This window comes from Phaenicophaeus curvirostris, chromosome 1 (genome assembly GCF_032191515.1).
Source record: "Phaenicophaeus curvirostris isolate KB17595 chromosome 1, BPBGC_Pcur_1.0, whole genome shotgun sequence".
Classification (NCBI taxonomy): Eukaryota; Metazoa; Chordata; class Aves; order Cuculiformes; family Cuculidae; genus Phaenicophaeus; species Phaenicophaeus curvirostris.
Genome location: NC_091392.1, coordinates 26,092,465 through 26,116,453, shown reverse-complemented (window position 1 = coordinate 26,116,453; position 23,989 = coordinate 26,092,465). Strand labels below are relative to the sequence as shown.

The following is a 23,989-nucleotide window of genomic DNA, read 5'->3' as shown; positions in this document are numbered from 1 at the left end:
GTAACGGTGATGCTTAACAAACTGTGCATTTGTAACCTGTGGGAGGTGATTTAAGCCGCAGTGCCTGCTTCCTCCAAAGAGCCTGTGCCGTGTGTGGTAGTTCATTTGCTTTCATCCCACAGGTGCTTTTTGCATTGTCCACTGGCAAAAGGAGGATGGTGTCTCTTTTTCCTTCTTCTTTTCTTTCTTTTTTTTTTTTTCCTGAGAAGTTTGGATTAATAATCAGGCAAGATAAAGTGTCTCACATGTTTCTCTAAGAGCTGGTTAAATGTTTACAGATCATACACTGTGAGAGCAACAAGCTAGCCTTTGGCAGGAGCTGCATGTTGAAAACAAAGTAAGTTAGAGAATGACTGTATTGCTTATTCTTTGTGTGCTCTAATCCTTCTTCGATACTGTATGGTTTTTTTTATTGTCTTTGAATAAAAACTGAATCATTTGGAAAAGGGAAATTTTTTTTTGTGAAATATTCATCTCTATTTACAGAAAAGAAAGTCAAATTCTTTGCCTTTGGCGGGGGGGATTGTCTTTCTTTCTAATCCTATAGGGCTATTTTTTTTTCTCTCCCCCAAGGATAACCTCTGCATAGCAGTTCTTTATTGGAATACTAAATTGCACGTGTTGTGCCTGGAGAGTGTTTCATGGAGGTGTCAGTTGCTCCAGGAAGGTGGCAGTGTAGCAGTGCAGCCTAGAGATGGACAGGAGCACACTGAGTCAGGGCAAGGCAGCCAGAAAGCCAAAACTCAGCAAGGGTTCAAGGAACAGTCCTGATTTTCGTGCATTTATAGTTTTCTGGTACCTTAGATGATGACCTGTTACCTCCTCCTGCTGGTCCAATGCAATTGAAGGGGCCAACCCAGCTACTTTCATTCTTCTATGATCTGCAACTGACTTCTCTGTATTTTTCAACACAGAGGAGAATTTCAAGGCCAAATCTGGCTTCCAGGACTCCAGAGAGCAACTGGCGCAGTTGTCTGTGGTGCAAAAGTAGCAGCCTTGCCCTCACAGCCACAAAAGGATCCTGATGCTGGCAACATGCTGTGCTGGGGCAGCAGTGGGATTCCCAGACCTCTGGATACCTCTGCTTTGTACCACAATTGCTTTGTGGTGGTGGTGCATCTAGACTTTCCTGACTTCAGGCAGAAAGCAAGGCAAGGTTCCACATCTCCACGTGTATGTGTGGAATAGGAAGAGTAAGGGGAATCCTGCTTAGGCTCTCTCAGCACTGCAGAAACACAGAACATTTCTTAAATGAGAAAGTGATAGAGTAACTGAATAGTCTTCTCTAAAACTACAAGAACATGAAACCCAGAAGGGAGTTGCTGGATATGCTTTGTGCAAAAGAGAAGGAACAGATTGCAGTGTGATACTTCAAACAAACCTTCCTAAAATTTTGGGTTGCAACCACACCTTCATGATTGATTCCTGTGAATCCCTCATGTCCAGGCTTCCCACCCCAACCTCCCTGTTGCTGCCTGGCTGGCTGGCCTTAGAGCCAGTGGCACAAACACAATTTCATGCCTCATTAGGCTGTTTCCATAAGCTGAGCCATCAACCTGTACATCTTGTCTGTCATAGCCACAACCTGTGATTGCCTCCCACGCAAAGTTGGTAGCCACTAATTAAATCCGTGGTCATGCCATGATGGCTTCCGTTCCTTCCCAAGCAGCACATCATCACTAAGAAGGCAGGACCACAGCTCTATGGAGGACTTCACAGATGTCCCTCCCTGCACAGCCAAGCCAGGAAGGTTTCTGTTGTTCTTTCCTTGTAAAAATGTTGCATTTTTTTGGCAATGGTTTTAACTAATCTATATCTCATACCTAGAGACTGATGCGAGTTTGTTAGCAGAAGCCATTTTTAAATCAGTTTCCTTACCCAGGGGAAATGTAGTATAGACAGGGCCTTCAGGAAACGAATAATTAGGTGACCTTTTTTCCCTCAGAATATCAGGTCTGTTTTATGTAGAGCTGTTTGAAGTCACACAAATTCTCATTACTTTCCAAATCTGTAACCTTGCCTTGTTTAAGATACCTTTTAGGAAATCAAATCAGTGTTTCAATCTAATTTCTAAAGGCATTCAAACACATGGTATGTGTGCTAACTTGCTTCCTTTAGCATTAACAAATCTAGCAAATTGCCAAGCTATTTGCCTTCAAGAAAACTATGATGTTGTACAAGAAGACAAAGTATTTTTTTCTTCCAATTTTAAACGTTACAAAAAAAAAGAGAGGTAAAGTTATCAGACCAAATTGGTCTAGGATAGAACTACTCTGAAGGAAACAAGGTTCCCAAGTAGATTGCCAGGTTTTTTTTAATCTTTTCTGAGACTTTTTAGTTGCGCTGTGATCTTTTTCAGTCACTTGATGTGGCTGGATGGTGACTGAGGCCCCTTGGCTCAGATGGGCCTTCCTTGAATTAATTGCAATTGAGTACACCAAATATCAGAGTGAGAAACACAAGTGGAGATAAAGAATTTGAGGGGTTTTACAACCCTTGTATTTTAAGGAGAGGCTGTATACACAAGGGCACATGGTGGAAACGAGGAGGCAGTAGGTGCCCTGAAACCCCTCTCCTTCACTCTCTTCCGGGCACACCAGTCTCCAGGGAGGCAAATACCTTGGAGTGTTTCATTTTTCAAGCGTGTTTCAATAATAGAAGGCTTTCTGTAATGCTAAGGAGTTTGATAAGCTCAAAATATTTAGACATGATGCTTTTTTTGTGTATCATACAGCTCTATGGTAGTCTTTTCTGCTTGTCCCAAGAAAATGAACGTGTGATCGTCCTTTTGCATGGAAGGTAGCAGAAGGAATCTCATTTGAATTCATGATAAGTTTGGTTGCAAATCCATGCAAAAGGAAAATTGCTGAATGCTTTCAGAAGATTTTCATTTTGCTCAAGTGTTCACACCACAGCCATCACCATGGTATTTGATAGCTATCCATTTTGTTGTGTACATTGCACCTTTAACCTCTCTTTGAAGGGTCACACTGGCGTATTTTTTTCCCTGTAGTTACAGAGAAATAACAATTTCTATGTAAGTTGCTTTCTCCTACCAGAGCTCCTTCATTTTGACGTTTATCCAACTAAATAGTATCAGAATGTTTTTGACATGTACACGTATCATTTCTGTGAAGGATCAGTGACCTGGCTTGATAAATTTAAAAAAACCAGCAATTTAACTAAATATGTGACATTTATTGAAATTCATTCTTTGCCATGGAGCTACTTTCTTTCAAAAATATTGAGAATAGTAAGGGATTGCAGCTGCAATTTGATTAAATCTACAGTTGTTACCATTTGCCTTCTGAAAATTGATTCCCTCTCCTTCCTGTCCCCCAGCCTGACATACTTATTGATTAAAAAACTCTGCACTGGCCTAAGCCAGCATATATTTGCTAGTGTTTATGTGCTTCCTATGCAAGTTCAGACAGGCTTTCAACCATGGATGCTTACTCTATCCCTAAGCTTTTGGAAATCGTAAGGTTCCTTAACAATTGTTTTAAACTATATGATGACACATCTTTGAACCTCATTGTATGAAGGAAAAATACCTTCTGACTGGCGAGAAATTTCCTGTTTATGTGTGTGTTTGCTGGAATTAAGCCTTCCCCTGTGTGTTGGCTGAGTTGCTTTTTTTTTTTTTTTTTGTAATCCAAAATGGCAACATGGCAAGTCACCTCCAGAGTTTATTTTTTGGACAGGATACAGGTCTTTTATTTTCAAAATACCATGGCTCTGGAGTTGATGATGAAGCAATGAAGCATAGGGCCTCTCAGTTACACTTCCACAAGCAGACTCAGTTAATTGAGGTGGCACAGTTATAAAGACAGCCAGATTTAGGCAATAAGTAATTAACTTTTATTGACAATTTTATACAATGTAAGTCGTTGACTTCCCACACAGGAAGTTTTTGGCTTCAGGCAGTTATTCTTTCAGCGTAAGGATATGAAATTTGCCACATGTATAATTTATAAAATAAAATGGCTAGAATCGTCTTTGGTTGTGACTGAAGAGAGCCCCATAAAATCTTCTGATTCTCTTTATAGAGTGAAGGGCAGGGCAACAGATAGCCTCCAGGCCGAGCCCAGCTGCTCATAGTACCTGAAGGGCTTTCAGCTGTGCAGACATGGCCAGGAGACCAAAAAAGAAAACATTTTACTTCTACCTCTTGGTATCTGGGGTGCCTAGGTTTGTGACCTTGTAGCATGCCTCTGCACCCTACATGTCATAGCTGAACGCCTTCGGAGCAGAGAATTGGTGTTACAAGACTGAAAAAAGCATTTTGCCTGTAACACGAAGAACTCTGGACCACCCCGAACTTGGGCAGTAAAGTTATAGTTATTTATTAAATACAGTGTTAAGGTTTCTGGTTTGTTTCAAATGATGCTCATTTTAAACAACTGTCTGGGACTGGGAGAAACCTCGACTAATGGACTGATTACTCCAAGTGTTTGTTAGGGCTGAGAGCCACATGGCCCATGTGTGGGATGTCCACCTCCCAGCCTCAGCTCTGCCAGCTGCAGCCCCTGTCCACATCTGGCAGAACATTGCCTTCAGCTGAATTCCAGTACCTTCATCTCCCACCACAACGGCTCGGACCTACAGCACGAGTGGGTCTTAAGCAACTTACTTTTCGTCACTCCTTTTGTGGTGGTGCTACTTGCCTGCTAGGAACCATGAGCAAGACTGTGGCCTCATGGATGTCCCTGGAAGTTTTGCCACTGATTCTTAATGAACACTGGGTTTTGCTATGCCTTTGTGTGTTTCCACAGTATTTACAAAATGGATTTCCTCTCCTTCAGCTTTAATAGAAGATTGAGGTATCTTTTTCCACATGAATTTTTTCTCATTAATATTTGTACAAATTGGCAATTCCTGCAAGAACTATTTATTTTTGTCTAAATTTTGTGGAAACAGAAATCTTTTCTGAACATGTCTAATAAGTAGATTAAACCAATTGCCAGCTACAGTTGGAATTCCGAACTTACTTATTTTCCCCTTATTTGAGGAGGTATTATTTCTTTTGTTTCTTTGTTTATTTTTTAGTTTGTTTAAACTGGATGCTGAACCCCACCTTTCATTTACATTGTTTTTTTCTATATTGAAAATGTTCTAGTTAACATGCTTTCCAGCTTGGTAGAGGTCTTTTGTGCCATGTAAACGCCTGGAGATATACATGTGTTTTTTTCTAAGTAGACCTGGCCTTCAAGAAATTTTCCAAATCTGTGGGTTGTCCCAAAACCATGACTAGAAAAGAATATGTTTTGATCTGTAAAACTAAATAACTTCTTCACAGGCTTCATCTGTCTTCAGATAGAGTTACTGGGGTAACTCTATCTTTAAGACTGTTATACGGCTAAAATTGTATTAGAATTTCTGTTATGGGAATTATATATCCTTTATCTGTTATTATATACCCTTTTATCAGTAATGGGTATTATTATGTCATTTTCATGTGTCTTCATGACATGTCTTCTCATCAAAAAATACCATATTTTATTGGTTAAGTCTGAGAAAACAGGATAAAGCAGCAAGAGCCTTTCATAGTCTTTTTACCGAAGACTATGAAAGGTGTCAATAGTTGTATTCATGTCAAAAGTTGATTAATTCCTCTTTCCTAATGCCTTTGGAAATATTAAAATAATTACTGGAGTTATATTTGGTTTTCCTGTATACTCATAGAAAGCGAGTGCTAATTTTAACTGTTATATAATACTGTCCTGCTAAACCTTTGCTTAAACTCTTTAGCTTTATTGCTTTGGGTCTGTGGATTAGAGGGCAATATTTTTCCAGGGGAAAAATATCCTTCTTTTTGAGACTTAGTATTCAATATCATTCTTTACAAATGCCCAAAGCTTCAGAAAAAAAAATACAACCATAATATTAACAATGCTTTAAAAGTGGGTAGAATGCAAACAGTATTGGATGCCAGTGAAGCAGCAAGCCAATGTGAAGCTCCCTATATGATTAAGCACTTCTGCAGCAGAGAATATAATCCGAATTTCACCCTGAAAAATGTGTTTACCATCCATTCAAATCAGAGGAAAATGTTGTGCATGTTTGAGGATGCAATGCAGCCCACAGTATCAGATTCGAAAACTTTACCTTAAATGTTGTTTAACCTCTCTAATGATGGAAACTTCAACAACCAGTTTGGTGTTGCCTTCTCAGACATGTTTAAGGATGAGGTGCTACATGATAACGAGTTCTATCCTTGTTTGTGTTTGCAGCCCTTCCAAACAGTAAATGGGGGCTTTATCCCATGTGGGATGTGAGTGGTTTTAGTTAAACTCATGGGGTCTGGATACAAGTAAATTCCATCATCTTCAATGGAAACTATGCAAGTGCTGAGAACAGGTAGAGGACCCTCACTCATACTACGGCTTTATTTCTATGCTTTTCTTTGTTTTCCCTATTTCCTAGTATGTAGTGTTTGTTAAGTATATTGTAGTCAGAATCTGAAATTCCCAAATGTCTTGTTTTTCCTAGTATTGCAAACACTGGCCTTACGTATGAGCCACCAAAGAACATGGCACAGTGGCAACATTTTGCTGCGTCCTTTTACCTTCTCAGAGGATTAAATAGCTCCTTGTCTGGGGATGTCATCTCCTGTGACATTCCCCATATCCTACCAGGTTTCCACCCTGGCTCATCAGTCAGATTTCCACAGTGGGAAAAACCTATTGAATATACCCAATGTGAGAACCTTACCATAAGTTTTTTAACTGTCCTATGAAATTTAATATCAATTCTGTTTGTACTTCAGAACTGCTATATATTAAAACCACATTACATTTTATCTTCCATTAAATTCACTTACTCTTATTTATGTCAGATTCCATTGGATTTTTGTCCTTATTATCCTGATCTTATGTATACAGAAAAGATGGATTGCAAAGCATGGCCATTTGTGAGAAAGGGATGATACCCTCCCTCTCCTGCTTACATTCAGAAAGACCTGACTAACAACAGTTATCTTTTTTTTTTCCTGGATGACTGTAGCAGGCTACGTGAGAGGATTAGCTCTGAATGCAGAGCATGCTAACAGAAGGTGGGAGAGATGAGAGCCAGCCAGGAGGTAGGTGAGGTCAGCACAACGTATGCAAAATCACAGAAATCGTTAATGACCTTCTAATTGCAGAACTGAATCCCATGTTTTTCCTGCAGGGCTAAAAAGGGAAAACACTATGCATGGTCATTATCAGTCAGAAGGACTGTTTGCCAGTTCACTGGAGTTTTCTTTCCTTCTGAAAACACATTTACAAAAATAAGCATGTGTTTGTTCTTCTTCAGATGTAAGCTGCCACGATAAAATAAGCCTGAGGAGAGGAGTTTTTGCTGCTTCCTGAAAATTTCTGTGTGGTTTCTTTTTTTGTTTGTTTGTTTTCAAATAGAGAGGTTTTCATATAATATGCTTTGAAATAACTCCTTTTATGCAAATATTACCACACTTCTCTCGTAAATTAAACACAAGCTGGGCCAACCTCTGCCTGCAGATAAGCACGTGTGGCTTCCAAAGTTCCCCTGACTGCAGCGGGAGGGCTTCCCGCTTATCTGAGGAGAGTATGTGCCTGAAATCCATGCAGGGCATAAAAATAAGGTAACAACCAGTGAATTGTTTTCACAGTACAAAAAGCCTTTCAGGAAGCAGCAAGGAGCAATAAGAGGTGGCTAAAGAATAATAGAGCACCCCTTTCCCTTCATGGAAAAGGCAGATCAGAAGATGGGTTATTTACAGAGACCTCCATTGCATGCTATTAATGGGGGTAAAAGCCCATCAGTCAAATATTAGACTAGGTATGGTTTATAGGGATTTCAAAGACATATGAAAATGCCTGTGTCCATTAGCCAGTTACTTGGAAATGCAATGTAGGTTAATTCAGTCTTTCTTTAAAGAGTAATGATTGTCTTCATTAACAATATATAAGATTTTTAAAGATTTACTCTTCTGCACCTATCATCCCTGTTAAGTTATGCCTTCTACATCTCAGTATATACCCTGTATCACCTACTGCTCATTTTAAATGAAGTAAATATTGAGATTTTGTCATGTCAACAGATCTTCTGCTTTGCAGGCTGTTTTAAGCACCCTATTTTCTAGTCCTTAGTCAGCTCAACTATCACAGGAATTGATGAGAATATTGTTTGCATAAAGGTTATGGAGTAAAGTCTTGGAAAAAGTGGCAGCTTCACAGCGAAAGAATGTGACTTATCCTGATAAACCTTAGATCGAAACCAGGCTTTCATGTGAAAGTCAAGGTGTATAATCATTTAGATCTGTTCCATCATCACCTCCAACAGCTGTATTTTGTTCAAAATTAAATTGAAGTAAGTAATTAATAATCACATGGGTAATCCAGCTTTTTATCTGAACATGACATAGATGTTGCTAATAAGCAGTACAATATAATTTGGATTTTTTAACTAGGAGCAGGAATTTAAAATAAAATGGTTGTGTTAAATGGCACTGACACTTTTTCAGTCAGTGCCTGAAGTATTGAATTCAATGGTATCAACCACTTAACAAAACCTCACGCTCAGGATTAATTGCTGCAATATGAAGTCCTAAATTAAAAACATACATTAACTGACATTTCCAGTTTCACCACTGCCATTTTATTTTCATTTTGGATAAGCAGACCAAACTTAAAGTTATGAGTAGGATCCAGAGAGGCTACTTTGGCATCTAAAATGTGTTTTAGAGTGAGTTCAGGGCTTCAGTCCAAGAAAGGGATCCAGAAAACTAACACTTGCTGGCCACAAAGCTCTCAGGTGCTTAGATTAACCGGTGCCTGCACTGTGCTGAGTATTCCCTGGATCTCACCTGAACTTCAGCTCTGCAGGGGAAGAAATAATGTAGAACAGTAAGAGGCCCTGGGTCCTGGCCTCACTGCAGCTCCCAGCTAAAATAGTTCGCAGTCCCCAGACTGGTTGGAGCCGGGCTCCACAGACAAGTCCTGCTGCTGCTGACAGGCAGCCTCCAGTCCCACGTTAAACCCACTCTTCCTTCTGGCTTGCTCAGCTCTGAAGCATGGGGACCACTTTGCCTAGAAGGATTCATGTCCACACTTTCCACTGTCTGCATCTTCCCTCTGGGACAGGAGGAGAGGATCGAGGAATGGCTGTTGGGGTGGGATGCTGGGTCTCTCACAGCAGAAGGGCAGGAGAAGGCAGGCAGGGGCTGCCGGCACAGGGGGAGGCGGCGAGGGGCAGAGCCAAGCCATAGTCCAAGATTTAGACCTTTGACCAACCTGTTCAGACAGGGATGAAGACCATGGTTTCAAATGCCCTTTATGGCAGGCACTGTCCTACAGTCAGCCTTGCTGTGCTGTGTGTATTGTAAACACCGGCACTAAGCGCTTCATATTTTGGAGGTGTTTTGTAATAATGAGCTAACTTATCCTCATGTCACCCCTATGAGAAAGGTAAATACTCTCTGAAGTCTGAAAAGAGCCTCTTTGCTTATATCATATCACGAGCTCTTTGAATCTGGCTCCAGATTTTCAAAGGAGACACTTCAGGGTCTGAACTAGTCCAAAACCTGGTACCAAGCCCTGTACAAACAAGAATCTGTGAGAGCAGCAATTGGCCATTTAAGCCTCCCAGATTTCCCCAAAATAAGAGGAGAGGACAGGCTGGAAGAAAGTAAATGAGGCAGCTGAAAAATCCATTCAGAAAAAAACAAAACAACCCATTAGCATGAAAAAACTCAGACTGCTCTGTCCTCCTTGAACACCTTCTTCAAACTATTGAGCTTTTCAGCATCTTCTGAAGGTCAGTATAATATTTCAGAATAAAAGCTGTGGCTGACGGACTCTCGCTGAGGGAGATCTGCCAAAAACCAGATCAGCCACTCTACTGATTGCAGCTGTGACACTGTTGCCTCTGGTGAGAGCAGGGATGTCAGATAGGCTGGTCCCAGGCCATTTCGGGATTTATGAACACCACTACAGTAAAGTCCTTGGAAGCAGATCATGAATCACAGGTTCACAGCAAGGCGGCAGTCATGCCAATGAGCCATCATTAACTCAGTTTCTAAACTGAGTGAAAGTAGGGCATCAGTTAAAGTGCATTGCAATAACATAAACTTGCAGTGACAAAAGTGAGGTCAGCATTAAAAAGAAAAGGTCATAACCTCCTAACCAAACACAGATGGGAAATGAACACTATCCTTGACATTGCTCCTGTTTGATTATCAAAAAGCCGCTATGAAGCTAAGTAGACCATCAGGTTATTAACTTTGGTATTGGATAAAGGATGTGTTCTGCTAAGCTAAGGCATAAATATAGACTTCATTACTTTCACTAGCCGGTTTACAAACACAGCCAATTCATTTTTCTCTGTAGCTGTTCTGAGGATCTGCACCACATTTTTTCATGAGGCAAAGACCATCGAGTTAGTTTTGCGTAAAGGCAGTTTGTGTTTGGCAGAGTTAGTTATCTGCAAAATAACATTATGCAATCGTGGTTGTACTGCTTGTAGAGCCATTTTGGGCATGGAAGGAGTGCAGCGTAATTTCCAGCAGTATAGACAAATCACAGTATCAGCCCAATGGGCTGTGACAGGCTAGACTGGTTCAACAGCCTTACAAAGCTCTGAGGTGCAAGGAGTGGACTTGGAGGCAACCTAAAGGCCTCTGTGCAGTGCTGACACAAGTCCACAAGCAGTGCTTTTCCCCTGTTCCTCCTTCGCCTGGATAAGGCAGCAGCTTCATTCCAGCCCTTCAGCAAGTTCTCCAAATCTGGGGCCCAGCTCACTCTTACAGATGTGCTGATCTGGCTGGGACACTGTGCAAAGTTTGGCCGTGACACGTGAGCTTGAGAAGCTATCTGTCAAGCAAGACGTCAGCAACCTATTGGAAATTCTTGACCCTAGGTTTTGTCACTAGTTTGCCTTGTGGCTTTTGGATGCACATTGCCTGAGGAGGGTGAAGTCATGGCACTCAGTGGCATGCTTTATGCGCGCCCACAGAGCAGAAAAGCCACTGCCTGACACTGTCCTGCCAGCTCTTTCAGAGAAAAGAACAAAGCCAGCACAATTTCTTTTGATTGGTATCCTAGGTATTAGTACCACACCTTGGAGGAATTCAAGGACTTGTTGGGGTTTAGTTGCTGTTATTATACTTGTTATATTTAGTATGTCATCAAAAGGAGACAGAATAATTTGGTGTGCGTGTGGATCCTTTGGCAGAGTTTTCATATAATGTTATACTTTATCATGTCTATCTGTTGATGTGCAAGAGTTTTCTTTTTTTAGATAGATTAATATTTGGCTATGAAGAGTTATTGTCTTGGGGACTTGTAAGAACCATTAGCACCAGATGACAATTAAACTGCAGGAAATACCTTGCTTCACGATCATTCATAATTGCTGTTAGAACATTTGCATTGAATCTGTATTCTGTCTTGGTTACTCATGGATATCTGCTTTTTAATCTTTTTCATTTTATGACCCATGCCATTCCTTTAATTATCACAGTATGGAAGGCTCTTAGCTTTACAAGACAGAAAAGGCTTCCAAAACCTGCTCTGCATTTCAATACAAGAATTCAGGTAGATAGATGTTATAAGCATAAAGTAGAAAATCTAAGTAAGTGTTGAGAATAGTTAAGGGTATCGAGCTAAACCTCTGCTTGCAGCCAGATTTGCCAACTTGGCTCTTTACAAAAGGAGGAACTACATTCCACGGAAATTACACTGTCCCCGTTCATAGAGTCATAGAATAACCAGGTTGGAAGAGACCCACCATATCATCGAGTCCAACCATTCCTATCAAACACTAAACCATGCCCCTTAGCATCTCGTCCACCCATCCCTTAAACACCTCCAGGGATGGTGAATCAACCACCTCCCTGGGCAGCCTGTTCCAGTGCCTAATGACCCCTTCTGTGAAAAATTTTTTCCTAATGTCCAGTCTAAATCTCAGAGCTTGAGGCTATTTCCTCTTGTCCTGTCCCCTGTCGCTTGAGAGAGGAGGCCAGCACCCTCCTCTCTACAACCTCCTTTCAGGTAGTTATAGAGAGCAATGAGGTCTCCCCTCAGCCTCCTCTTCTCCAGGCTAAACAACCCCAGCTCTCTCAGCCGTTCCTCATAAGGCCTGTTCTCCAGCCCCCTCACCAGCTTTGTTGCTCTTCTCTGGACTCACTCCAGAGCCTCAACATCCTTCTTGTGGTGAGGGGCCCAGAACTGAACACAGTATTCAAGGAGCGGTCTCACCAGTGCCGAGTACAGAGGGAGAATAACCTCCCTGGACCTGCTGGTCACACCGTTTCTGATACAAGCCAAGATGCCATTGGCCTTCTTGGCCACCTGGGCACACTGCTGGCTCATGTTCAGTCGCTGTCAACCAACACGCCCAGGTCCCTCTCCTCCAGGTAGCTTTCTAGACAGGCTTCTCCTAGTCTGTAGCACTGCATAGGGTTGTTGTGCCCCAAGTGCAGGACCCGGCATTTGGCCTTGTTAAACCTCATGCCATTGGTCTCAGCCCAGCAGTCCAGCCTGTTCAGATCCCTTTGCAGAGACTCCCAACCCTCCAGCAGATCAACACTTCCACCCAGCTTAGTGTCGTCTGCAAACTTGCTAAGGGTGCTCTCGATGCCTTCATCCAGGTCATTGATAAAGACATTGAACAGGGCTGGACCCAGCACTGAGCCCTGGGGAACCCCACTTGTCACTGGCCTCCAGCTGGATTTCACACCATTTCCCACCACTCTCTGGGCCTGGACATCCAACCAGTTTTCCACCCAGGAGAGTGTGCGCCTGTCCAGGCCAGAGGCTGACAGTTTCCTAAGCAGAATGCTGTGAGAAACTGTGTCAAAGGCTTTGCTGAAGTCCAGGAAGACCACATCCACAGCCTTTCCCTCATCCAGCAGCCAAGTCACTTTGTCATAGAAGGCGATCAGGTTAGTCTGGCAAGACCTGCCTTTTGTGAACCCGTGTTGACTGGGCCTGATCACCTGGTTCTCTTTCATGTGCTTCATGATAGCACTCAAGATCACCTGTTCCATGACTTTCCCTGGCACTGAGGTCAGACTGACAGGCCTGTAGTTCCCTGGATCCTCCCTGCGACCCTTCCTGTAGATGGGCACAACATCAGCCAGCCTCCAGTCCAGTGGGACTTCCCCAGTCTTCCAGGACTGTTGGAAGATGGTAGAAAGGGGTTTGGCAAACACATCCGCCAGCTCCTTCAATACCCTAGGGTGAATCCCATCCGGCCCCATAGACTTGTGGGTGTCTAGTCGGGCTAGCAAGGCTCTGACCACCTCCTCTTGGATCATGGGAGCCTCATTTTGCTCTTTTAACTCCTGGGTTTGTACACAGAGGGAACAACTTTCTTTACAATTAAAGACTGAGGCAAAGAAGGCATTAAGTACCTCAGTCTTTTCCTCATCCCCTGTCACTGTTGTTCCTTCTGCGTCCAATAGGGACTGTATGGTCTCCCTGGTCCTCCTTTTATTATTTATATATTTATAGAAAGATTTTTTGTTTTCTTTCACAGACTCTGCCAATCTGATTTCTAGTTGAGCCTTAGCCCTTCCGATTTTTTCTCTACACGATCTCACTTCCCTCCTGTAGTCCACCCAAGAGGCCTGACCCCTCTTCCAGAGCCCAGGAACATTTCTCCTCTTCTTGATATCACTCAAGATCTCTCTGTTCAACCAAGCTGTTTTTTCCCCTGCCAGCTTTTTTTCCGGAACATGGGGATGGCTTTCTCCTGAGCTGCTAGGATTTCCTTTCTGAAGAGCTCCCAGCCCTCATGGGCTCCCTTGCCCTTAAGTGCTGTCTCCCCTGAGACTTTGCCAACCAGCCTTCTGAAGAGTTCAAAGTCTGCCCTCTGGAAATTTAATGCTACTGTCCTGCTAACCACCCTCTTCACTTCACCTAGAACAAAAAACCCTATCATCTCATGATCGCTTTGTCCTAGGTGTCTACCTACTGCCACATCCCCCACAAGGCCTTCTCTGTTCACAAACAGGAGGTCCAGGAGGGCACCCTCCCTTGTTGGTTCATTCACCAGCTGTGCAAGGAAGTTGTCTTCTGTACAGACAACCACAAAATGCTCAGGCTCAGAAAGTTGATCAACAGTATCAACTCAGAAATACCAGAAAACTGCTTTCACATACTGTAATGTGTTTTTATACACAGAAAAAAAGGACGTGTATCTTTACCTGAGCTTGTATGACCTCCTGAGTGAACCAGGGCATATGCCTGCGTTTACTTCAAATGGCTAGAGTCAATAAAGGACTTTGCATTGCATATGCAATGGAAATACATTAAGAGATTAATTAGTCTGTCCAGATATGTGAAAAATTTGGATGAAAACTGGAATAGCCCTATATTCACTCACCTGAAACAGAAGACCAATGTTACTCTATGTTATTGGTCATCTTGTACAATAACAAGCATAACATCTTATTCTACCCCATGAATAACTCCTTTTCTACTTGGACTGAACACTTGGACAGCAATTACGAATAAGATGTTCACATGCTGGTTGTCAGGCTGAACTACTTGCTGCCGATACCGGGTTTAAGTCTATGCTAGAACTGGATTTTACTGCCAATATAGTGGTAAAGAGCCACAATTGCATCACAGGTGTTTTCTTACTGAACCTCTCTAATTGCTGACTTGCATTTCAAGTGAATAGAGTGGATCAGTAGTGTTGTGTTGTTCAATGTCTATTTTCTGTTATCCTGCTATCACTAGGCAATATAATATTTTTTTCAAAATCCTCCCATCCTTATGCATCCAAATGTGTAAAGCTGTCCTGCTGTATCTAAAGAGCCAAATCCATCTGGAAATACAAGCATGAACAAATAGCAAAAGAGCTTCCTTATTGTGGGTGTTTCCTCCCTGATTTTCAAATATTCTTTGTATATTTTGAACTATTCTTTTTCCCGTTCTTTGTGGAATTGAGTCCTCAGCCCTTAGAATAAGTTCCACTTCCTTACATGAGATATTTCCTTGAATCTCAACAAATGCTGTATACCATCTTTTAAATTAGCCTTTTTGAGCAATGTATAGCTCTTGATCTGATCCAGTCATTCATAATATATCAATGAGTGTTTGCTGTGGTTCATTATGAAAGAACCTGTAGTGCCATTCTGGCCCATCACAACAAAAACCAATTAAATAAATTCGGTTGTGCCACAGACCCAAGACATGAGTTGGTTTTAGGACATTAAGATCTGAAGCAACTTTGAAGGAAAACAGTCTACATTTTATTGCGCTGCAGGACACCCACAACAAATAATGCTGAATGAGAACAACAACATTTTCTCCACTGCAAAGGATAGATTAACGTTCTTGTGTTTTAATGCCTGATAAAAACAAATGTGGCAGACAAAGAAAATGCTTATCTTGATAGCTGCTGTGAATTACAGTAATGGACCATGTATATTAAAGAGTATTTTTTATGCAGGGAGGATTTAGATTTTTTTTTTTGAGTATTGTTAAGAAAGGCTTACATGCTAATAATGAAAGCAATTTCTTCTGACACACATGACTGCACTAAATATGTGGAGGATTTATTTAATGGTAGATCTTCCAGCATTTGCCTGGGCCGTACCCTGCCCACCAGTTCTTCATCAGCCATCTGCATGCACACACACATCTTGGAGTGCCATAGAAACCTCCCAGCTCTGTTATGAATGAATTTATGAACTAAATCATTGCTACTGAGTCCTGTAACTCTATGTGCTGGGAAAATGCATCAAGTTAGTGTACCTACCACATTACAGGAAAGTTATGTTCCCACCCTAGTCAGGATGAGTAACCTAAACTAGAGTAAAAACAATGCTGAAGACAAGGTAACATGGATTTTAACTCAGATTAATAATTTGAATTCAACTAGGGAATCATTTCTTTGCTTGTTGCTGACTTACTCTCTCAAATTTCCTTGTTCTCTCATTTTAACTCAAGGTAGATAATTCAGGTTAGCAGTTCTAACATAAGAACGTTATTAGTCTGTGGACATAAAAAATAGGTGAACCTCAGTAAGTGTTTTACATATAACCAGTGTTACCTACAGATACAATAGGTTAATTGAAAAGTCTGATAAAGACACATCCACTATGGGCTTAGTCTGTTGAAGCTGGTGCCAGTGCTGTGACAGATTTGCAACAACAGATTAAAGCTGGATGGATGGAGCTGTTATCATCTCGTCCTCTAGTCTGCCCTGTTCTGTTAAATGCTGCTGCTGTCTCCACGATAGGACATCTGACCCACAGGGAATCAGGTCCTGCACTAGCATGGATTTTGGCGCAGGGTAGCAATGCAAACCAAACTCTCAGGAGCAGTTATCCCACATAAATTTGGCACCGTAAGTCTGTTAGAGCCCAAAGTAACAAGATGTACTATCCCATTGGAAAAGAGTATAAAGCTATACTATGAAATATTTCCATAAAGAGGGGGAAAGGCTACTATTTGCCCACAGTAGAGTTTCTGAAATAAGGATTAACATGGCTCTGCTGTTACCTAATCTGAAATTACGTATCTGTAGACTAACTGTATTCTTGTACAAACACGCGCTATGTGGGATATGCAGGACCCTGTCATTTCCTTTTCTGTAATAAAGCAAGGAAAAATGAGATGCACCAAACAACCTACAAAACACTTCTTGTGCTAGCATGTTGTCTTAGCTTGTGCAGATCCACAGAGTGCTTTGTGATCAGAGTTAAATGGGACCCAAGTTGTTGGAATGAGGGCTAGGAAAGAAAGCATGACTCTGTTTTCTGCTTTCTTTGTGTATGACAGCTTGAGCATTATTGTACAATAAGGCCAGGCCTAACTTGTCAGTACAGTGGCAAACCATGTGAAGAAGCGGCATGATGTTCAATGTTTATGAATTGTCACCGTAATTAGGGAGAAAGAAACTGACAGGCAAAAGATTGCTGTTTGGAAGCCACTAATGGTACACAAACGCTGAAGACCAAGCCTGGTGGGAAACAGCAGCCATAGCACTTGAAGTTGCCAAGCACACTATTATGACACATCATTACTAGCCACTTGCCACGGTTGACCAAAATCCATTTTCTCATCAGTTATACAAGCTACTGTCTGCTGAGGGATGGAAAAATGAGCACATCATGACACAGGCTTTGAAAATATCTCTTACAAAAGAAATAATCCCTCCACAGCTATTGCTTGCTGATAGTTATCACAGGCCAGAGCTTACAAGTCTTCTGTAGACACATGAAAGACACACTGACACACAAGTCATGGGAAGGTCACAAAAGAATGGAACAGCATCCATCATTCAAACCAAGCAGAGAAACAAAGGGATTACTTGTTTTCCTTCTGCAAGTGATAGACAGCAGCTAGTTCTTTGACCTGTACTCAAAAAGTGCCTAAATATTTTGGTTCTAATTCAGCAAAATTCTTTAAATGCTTAAGTTCAACTGAAATGACATTTAAGTATGTGTTAAGGAGAGCTGGGACTATTGGACCTTTGAAAATAAGTAATTTTTTAAATTCTCCAGTTTCCCTGCTTCTTCAGGATGTATTCAAGTGAAGTGTATTTGTAATGACCTGGTCTGGAAGTTACAAAAACCTGGCTCTGTGCTGTAGGTTGCAGCAGTGGAACAGAGAAAGACACCGAGTCAAATGAAGATATAAAGAGGCACCAAACATCACGCGAGCTTCACTGAGGAATACTGGAGTTTATGTGATGTCAGGACTGTAAAGAAACAGATACTGGAAAAAAGGAGCTGCCCACTATACTCCTTGTGTAACTCCTCTGTCCTTCCTAAGCTATAAATGTCTCACAGGAGAGTATTTGCCTTCTGATTTCAGGCACCTTGAGGAAAGATTCATGGTGTGCTGGAGACATGCATTGTGGGGTCCCATCCTCCCTAAAGCTGCCCATAAATCTGAGTCTGAGCTTCCCATAGGTGAGAATCAGCAGATTTCTGTCTGGGAGGATGCTTGACAGACCTCAAAATCATATAAATGAAGGCACAATGATGGAGCTCAAATATGAGAGAAAAGATGGCTTGGGTTTTGTTTACTGCTCATATTTTCCTTCCTGTAGAGCAAATACAGTAGCTATTATTCCTGGCATCCTTTGCAGTACACTGAATCCCACCCTTGTTCTTGCTGTTAAGGTTTTCAGTTCTGATCAGGCTTGCTAAAGGAGTCTAAGGAGGAATTTTCTGTCTCCAGAGCACAGACTCAAACCAGTGCTGTTGGACCAAGTGAAGGTAAAGTCACCTATCCAAGTATACTGGTCTCTCATTCCAAAATGCGATTTGAGGGAAAGAATAAGTCAGACAATATTTATAGCTCTAAGTCCCTCTGCAGTGCACACTGATATTTACTGTCAGACAGCTAGGGATCCTCTTTTTCAAACACTGGAAGAAAGGGAAGGATTGTAAACTAAGACTGAGGCACATACTGGGTGGGAAATCTATTTGGCAACATAGTAAAACAAGAACAGAGCACAGAATGTAGGGCAACAAAGTAAGTGCCTGTCAAGTAACCTTGCATCTTTTTTTCCTGTAGTGGTGGTCCATCGTCCTCCTCTAACTGTTGTCCCAGCTATTGTTTTCTCTCCACTGCACTGCCGCCTCTTATTTTGGTTTAAACTTGTTGCAGTAAACAATATACCTGCCTCCTTGTTGTGTTAGAAATGGAGCAATTTGGAAATTTTGGAGTTTTATGCTTAATCTAGTATTTGTCAGAACACAGTGACTTGCCAGAAGCAGATCTCCAGGAATGTATCAGCTTTAGCAGTTTTTCAGGTGGAAGTGCTGGCTGAAAGGAGGCAGACAGTCAGACAGGCTCCCACTCCTCCCACAGCGAGGACCTTCATTTGGCACTGGCGAGGCAGGGAAGTGAACGCGGTTGTTCTTGGATTGGGTGTGACTTCTGGGTGTTTCACACAAACTTTGAAAGCTCTTGGTTTCACGCCTGCACACAGCAGGAAATATTCTGTAATAGCAAGACGTTTCAGAGGATGAGAAAACAGTTTCCTGCTCTGTACAATACAGAAGTCAGTACTCCGCATACTGGGACTGTTTTCTAACTGTAGTAATATCTTTGCTTTTTTTTTTTCTTTTCTTCTTCTTTTAAACTTAAATCCATGTTGGTTTGTATCCAGGATCCTGTTATCACTAATTAATATCAGAAAATGTTGTTGATTTGAATGAAGATCTAAATTTCTCAATACCAGAAGTGTGTCTTGTTCTTACCAGCTAATACTGGCAAATAGCCTCTGTTTCTGATTTTTATCCCAAGCTCTCGATCATGATTTTTATCAGATAACAGGGAGGAAGAATAATTCTTTGCTTCCAAAACCTATTATTTTGTGTAATTAATGAGGCAAACCACAGAAGCTGTTTGATGCTGAAATAAAATGTCACAAGAAATGCAGGAGAATCATTGATGGATTGTTTTAACCAATCTGGTGAAAACACTGTATTTATGCACAGCTGAAACAATTCTGGTCTATAGTCATCTTTCCATTTTGCTTACAGTCTTAATAAAATAAAAAGTCAATACTGAGATCATGGTTCTTGTTAGTTTGTCATTTTCAAGGTTGTCTATTTAAAATCCTCTCAGTGATCATAAGCATTTCTCTGTTAGCACCAATCACTTAGCTTGAGCCACGCTATAAGTATTTTCCCAAAGTATGTGATCATATTGCTGCTAGAATGCATAATTGTTTTCTCCATGAAGAAGCTGAATTTGGTTTAACTGTGTCACGGCATTAACAGAAAATGTCTGGTGTGACAAGGCATGGCGTGGACGCTACACCGAAACGCTCATAACCACAGTTCATTTCATTGATCTTCTGAGGGGGTGAAATATCACACTAGTCATCTGCCTTTGGTTTTTCGAGCCACATCAAACAATTGTGTGGAGAAGTAAAAAAAAAAAAAAAGTGCTAGGTTGTTTGATTTCATCAGTTAATGGCTGTAGGTCACTTGATACTTCTTTGTTTACAATACAGTGATATGCTTGTATCTTGTAAAGGTTCACCCGAGTGACTTATTGCTGTGGTACACGGCCTAAAATTAAACTTGCACATGCCAGGCACTACATGATGCATAAAATATTCTAATAATATATTACAAAACCTTGTCAACACTATGGAAAATTACTATTCCAAGAAGTAGGACTGGCTGCAAAAAAAACATTCTTTTTCCAAAACAGGCCCTTCTGAAAGACAGTGATTTGGGGAGCTGGAGGGAGAGAGAAATTAGGGTTTCTTCCTTTGATCTGATGGAGAAAAATCTTTTCCTTGGTTAATAAAAAATGTCAACAGAATAAAAGATAAGCCCACTTTACAGCTTAAATCTTTGCGTTATTTCATATCTTTCCTTTTTCTCATTTTTGAGCAGCTGTACTAAGAATCAGCTCAGCCCCTTGAGGAACTTGCCAAGTATCTTATATACATGCATCAAAGTGCTACAACTGCTTTGTGTGCAGTTGTGTCCTGAGTAACCTGAGCACATTCGCTTTCAGCTACTTAGGCATCATCCCGTTCCGAACTGTATCTGTCGGCTGGTTTAACGCCAGTGTGAAAGAGTCATCTCTCCTCTGATGCTGTACAATGCACGGAGGGGTCTTGCAAAATTCATCATAAGAAAATACTTCTGTGAATTATTCTGAAAGCAGTGAAATGGGTACCCGTGAAGAACAGTAGTCATAGCAGTTTCTAGCACAAGACTATTAATGAGGTTAAGAAAGATTATGACATTCCTTAAACTGAAATAGTTCAGCTAATATATGCAGCCTAGAAATGGATTTCTGTTGACTGATAAATTGATGTTTTTGCATATGAAATATAACCACTCTTTCCTTTAAATATGTTTTGACAGATTGAAATTCTGACAATGAAGCCTTTTACCGCATATCCTTCTGGGTTTATCGTATTCCTGTTTGCCTTGCTGCAGAGGAGCCATGGACAATGCAAAGAAGCAGCTAAAAAATCAGAGATGAATTTGAGTGTTAAATATGATCTTCCTAACTTCATCGCAGAAACGCCAATTCAGAATGTAGTTTTATACAAGCAGCATGTTTATATTGGAGCAGTCAACAAGATTTATGTGCTGAATGAAACTCTCCACAACATTTCTGTGTACAAGACTGGACCCATTTTGGAGAACCCTGACTGCGCGCCATGTGAAGACTGCAAAGATAAAGCCAATTTATCTAACAGCATATGGGAGGATAATGTCAACATGGCACTGCTCTTAGAAACTTATTATGATGATCAGCTCATCAGCTGTGGTAGCGTGTCCAAAGGCGTCTGCCATCGTCACATCATTCACCCTGACAACCCTGCTGACATTGAAAGCGAGGTACACTGCATGTATTCACCCCGGGTGGATGGAGAAGCAGATAATTGTCCTGACTGTGTTGTAAGCACTTTAGGCACCAAAGTTTTGGTGACCGAAAAGGACAGGTTTGTCAACTTCTTTGTTGGAAATACTGTGGCATCTACATTTCAGCCTCCTCATGTGCTACATTCAATATCAGTTAGAAGGTTAAAAGAAACACAGGATGGTTTTGAATTTCTCACAGATCAGTCTTACATAGATATCCTCCCTCAGTTCCGTGACTCGTATCCTGTTAGGTATGTCCATGCCTTTGAAAATGATCACTTTGTCTATTTTCTGACTGTCCAGAGAGAATCTCTCAACTCCCAAGCTTTTCATACTAGAATTATCCGCTTCTGCACTCTAGACTCAGAGATGCGTTCTTACATGGAAATGCCTCTGGAGTGTATTTTTACTGAAAAGCGGAGGAGGAGGTCCATCCGAAAGGAGGTATTCAACATCTTGCAGGCTGCCTATGTAAGCAAGCCAGGTGCAGCTCTTGCCTATGAAATGGGCCTTGGATTGAATGACGATATTCTGTATGGTGTTTTCGCACAAAGCAAACCAGACTCTTCCGAACCAACCAACAGATCTGCTGTCTGCGCCGTCTCCGTGCGAACCATCAATGAGTTCTTCAACAAGATTGTTGACAAACAGAACATGAAATGTCTCCAGCACTTCTATGGGAAAGAGAGCAAATACTGCTTGAACAGGGTGAGCAAAAATTAATTTATTTCATTTTGGGACTCTTATTCTCTCTCTGACTGCTCTACTGCTAGGTAGCCATCCCTCAGTTTTAGTTACAAAATGTAAGTCCCTGATAATTTCAGATTACTTGGCAGTGCTGATGATTCATCTCTGTAAGGATTAGTTCCTGTAAATTGACTGTTAAAATCACTGAGGTCCTTATGGTGCTAAGGAAGCATTAGTGAAACTGGAAAAAAAACTTTTATTTTTTTAATAATTTGTAAGTAGTTATTTTTCTGTGTTCTTGAGAGATTGTGATGCAGATAAATGGAACATTGAGGCAGTTATTTCTTTCAGGTCTTAAAAAAGTATTCATTAACATTCCTATCCATGTGCACTGAGGAGCCCCTGAAAATATCACTCATATTTTAAACTGTGGTAATGCTGAATCACTGCCCTCTTTAGAAAAAAAATGAAAGAGCTGGTTTGGAACATGCCATGAAGAGCCAGATTGTAATACAGTTACTCATGCTCCACACATAAACGGCCCTGGTGAAATCAGTTTTCTTAATGAAAGAAGAGTCTATTTAAAGTGTGTCTGAATGAGGATACCAGTACTCCTAGATGGGGGGTTGCCTTTCTGTACACCGTGTGTTCAGGTGGTTGCTGCTCTCCAACCATCTAAAATATTGTGAGTGAAGGTAGCACAGAAGTTGTTTCTTCCCCTCTGGTCAGTATCTGTGCTGATGTCAGCTCTGGTAAAGGAGAACAGAACCTCAGAACCCAGAACTTTTAACATTTATTTTGAATAATGAAATGTTAGCGCTTTGAATTGTAGTTGCTTATGCAGCAGGGTCTTAAATATTTTCTCTGGGGAGCTTTCCTTTCTCCAGTAAAATAAAATTGGAGCTCAGAGGTAGCACAGTGTCCTCTACCAGAGGGCAAAGCCAGAGCTATTATGGAGGGGTTCTGCTCAGGCTTGTGAGACAGAATGAAGCTTGTGTCAAGATAGAGCAACAGTTCAGCCTGCCTTTGGGGCTGGATGGGATCCATTATGTCCTATTCTTGGGACAGCTTGGGGTGAAAGGAGGAACCACAGACCGTTGTCACCCCAATGCCACTAGAGTCCCATTCAGCATGGCTGCCCAGCACAGGGCATCAGGACAAGGTACTGGCACATGCCCCAGTTGGAAGTGGGAGCCTCTTGCATGAAAGAAAAGGGCTGCTCTTCACTGCCAAGGATGAGATAGGAAGACCTGGGGAGAGGTAAGTGTTGCAGAGCTACATTGGCAGGAATATGGTCAGAGTAGGGGTCTGACCCCATATGAGTATTGTAACAACAGCCTTGACATCTGGGGCACAATAGCTTATCACAGGCTCCAGGTGTTCAACACAGATGTAAGCAATACTGGTGGATGCTGATGCAGCAACCACAACAGACGTAGCATTTTATTCCCCTTTTCTGGGGGGAAGGCAATTTTCAGGAATTAAAAGCAAGTTAGCAAACATTCAGCACAGTAACTTCTTGTCTTATTTCCCTGTGTTATTGCTGTCCTAATTTTCCATTTCACGTCTTAATATCCTTTTTTTTTTCAGTTTTTCGGTTCGTTTTTAACAATGAATATTGTTCTTCTGTGAACATCCTTTTTTTCTTTTTTCCTGGGGTATTTTATTTGTGAGTGACTGTCTTTAAAGCTTACAGCCTTTAACTTATCTCATTCTGTTCTTGCCTATACATCTGTTCCATAAAGGTGATCTTTTCATTGCAAAGTATACCATTAAAATATTGACAGAATAATTTGCCACTTTTCACATGCTGGGAAGTACTTTCCTGTTTCAAAAGCTTTTCCAGAGTCTGCTGCTGCTTTGCATATCAGAACTGAACATCTTATGCTGCAGACGGTTTATTATAGTTGCCCATTTTCAAGAAATGTCATCAGAACTCTGATTTCTGCTACCTTAAACTGATAAAGGGAA

The 23,989-nt window shown here is 41.3% G+C and overlaps 1 protein-coding gene across 2 annotated transcripts in view; it reads left to right on the top strand.

Moving 5' to 3' along the window:
* Positions 1 to 224: 224 nt before the first annotated feature.
* MET (MET proto-oncogene, receptor tyrosine kinase) overlaps positions 225 to 23,989 on the top strand; it is a 92,372-nt gene continuing 68,607 nt past the window's right edge. The window contains exons 1-2 of one of the 2 annotated variants that reach the window (XM_069850912.1): positions 225 to 337; positions 20,825 to 22,039. In XM_069850912.1, the coding sequence (XP_069707013.1) occupies positions 20,840 to 22,039 (1,200 nt within the window). In that variant the 5' untranslated portion in view covers positions 225 to 337; positions 20,825 to 20,839. The remainder of the gene's footprint in view (positions 338 to 20,824; positions 22,040 to 23,989) is intronic. The other variant, XM_069850905.1, reaches the window with a different exon arrangement.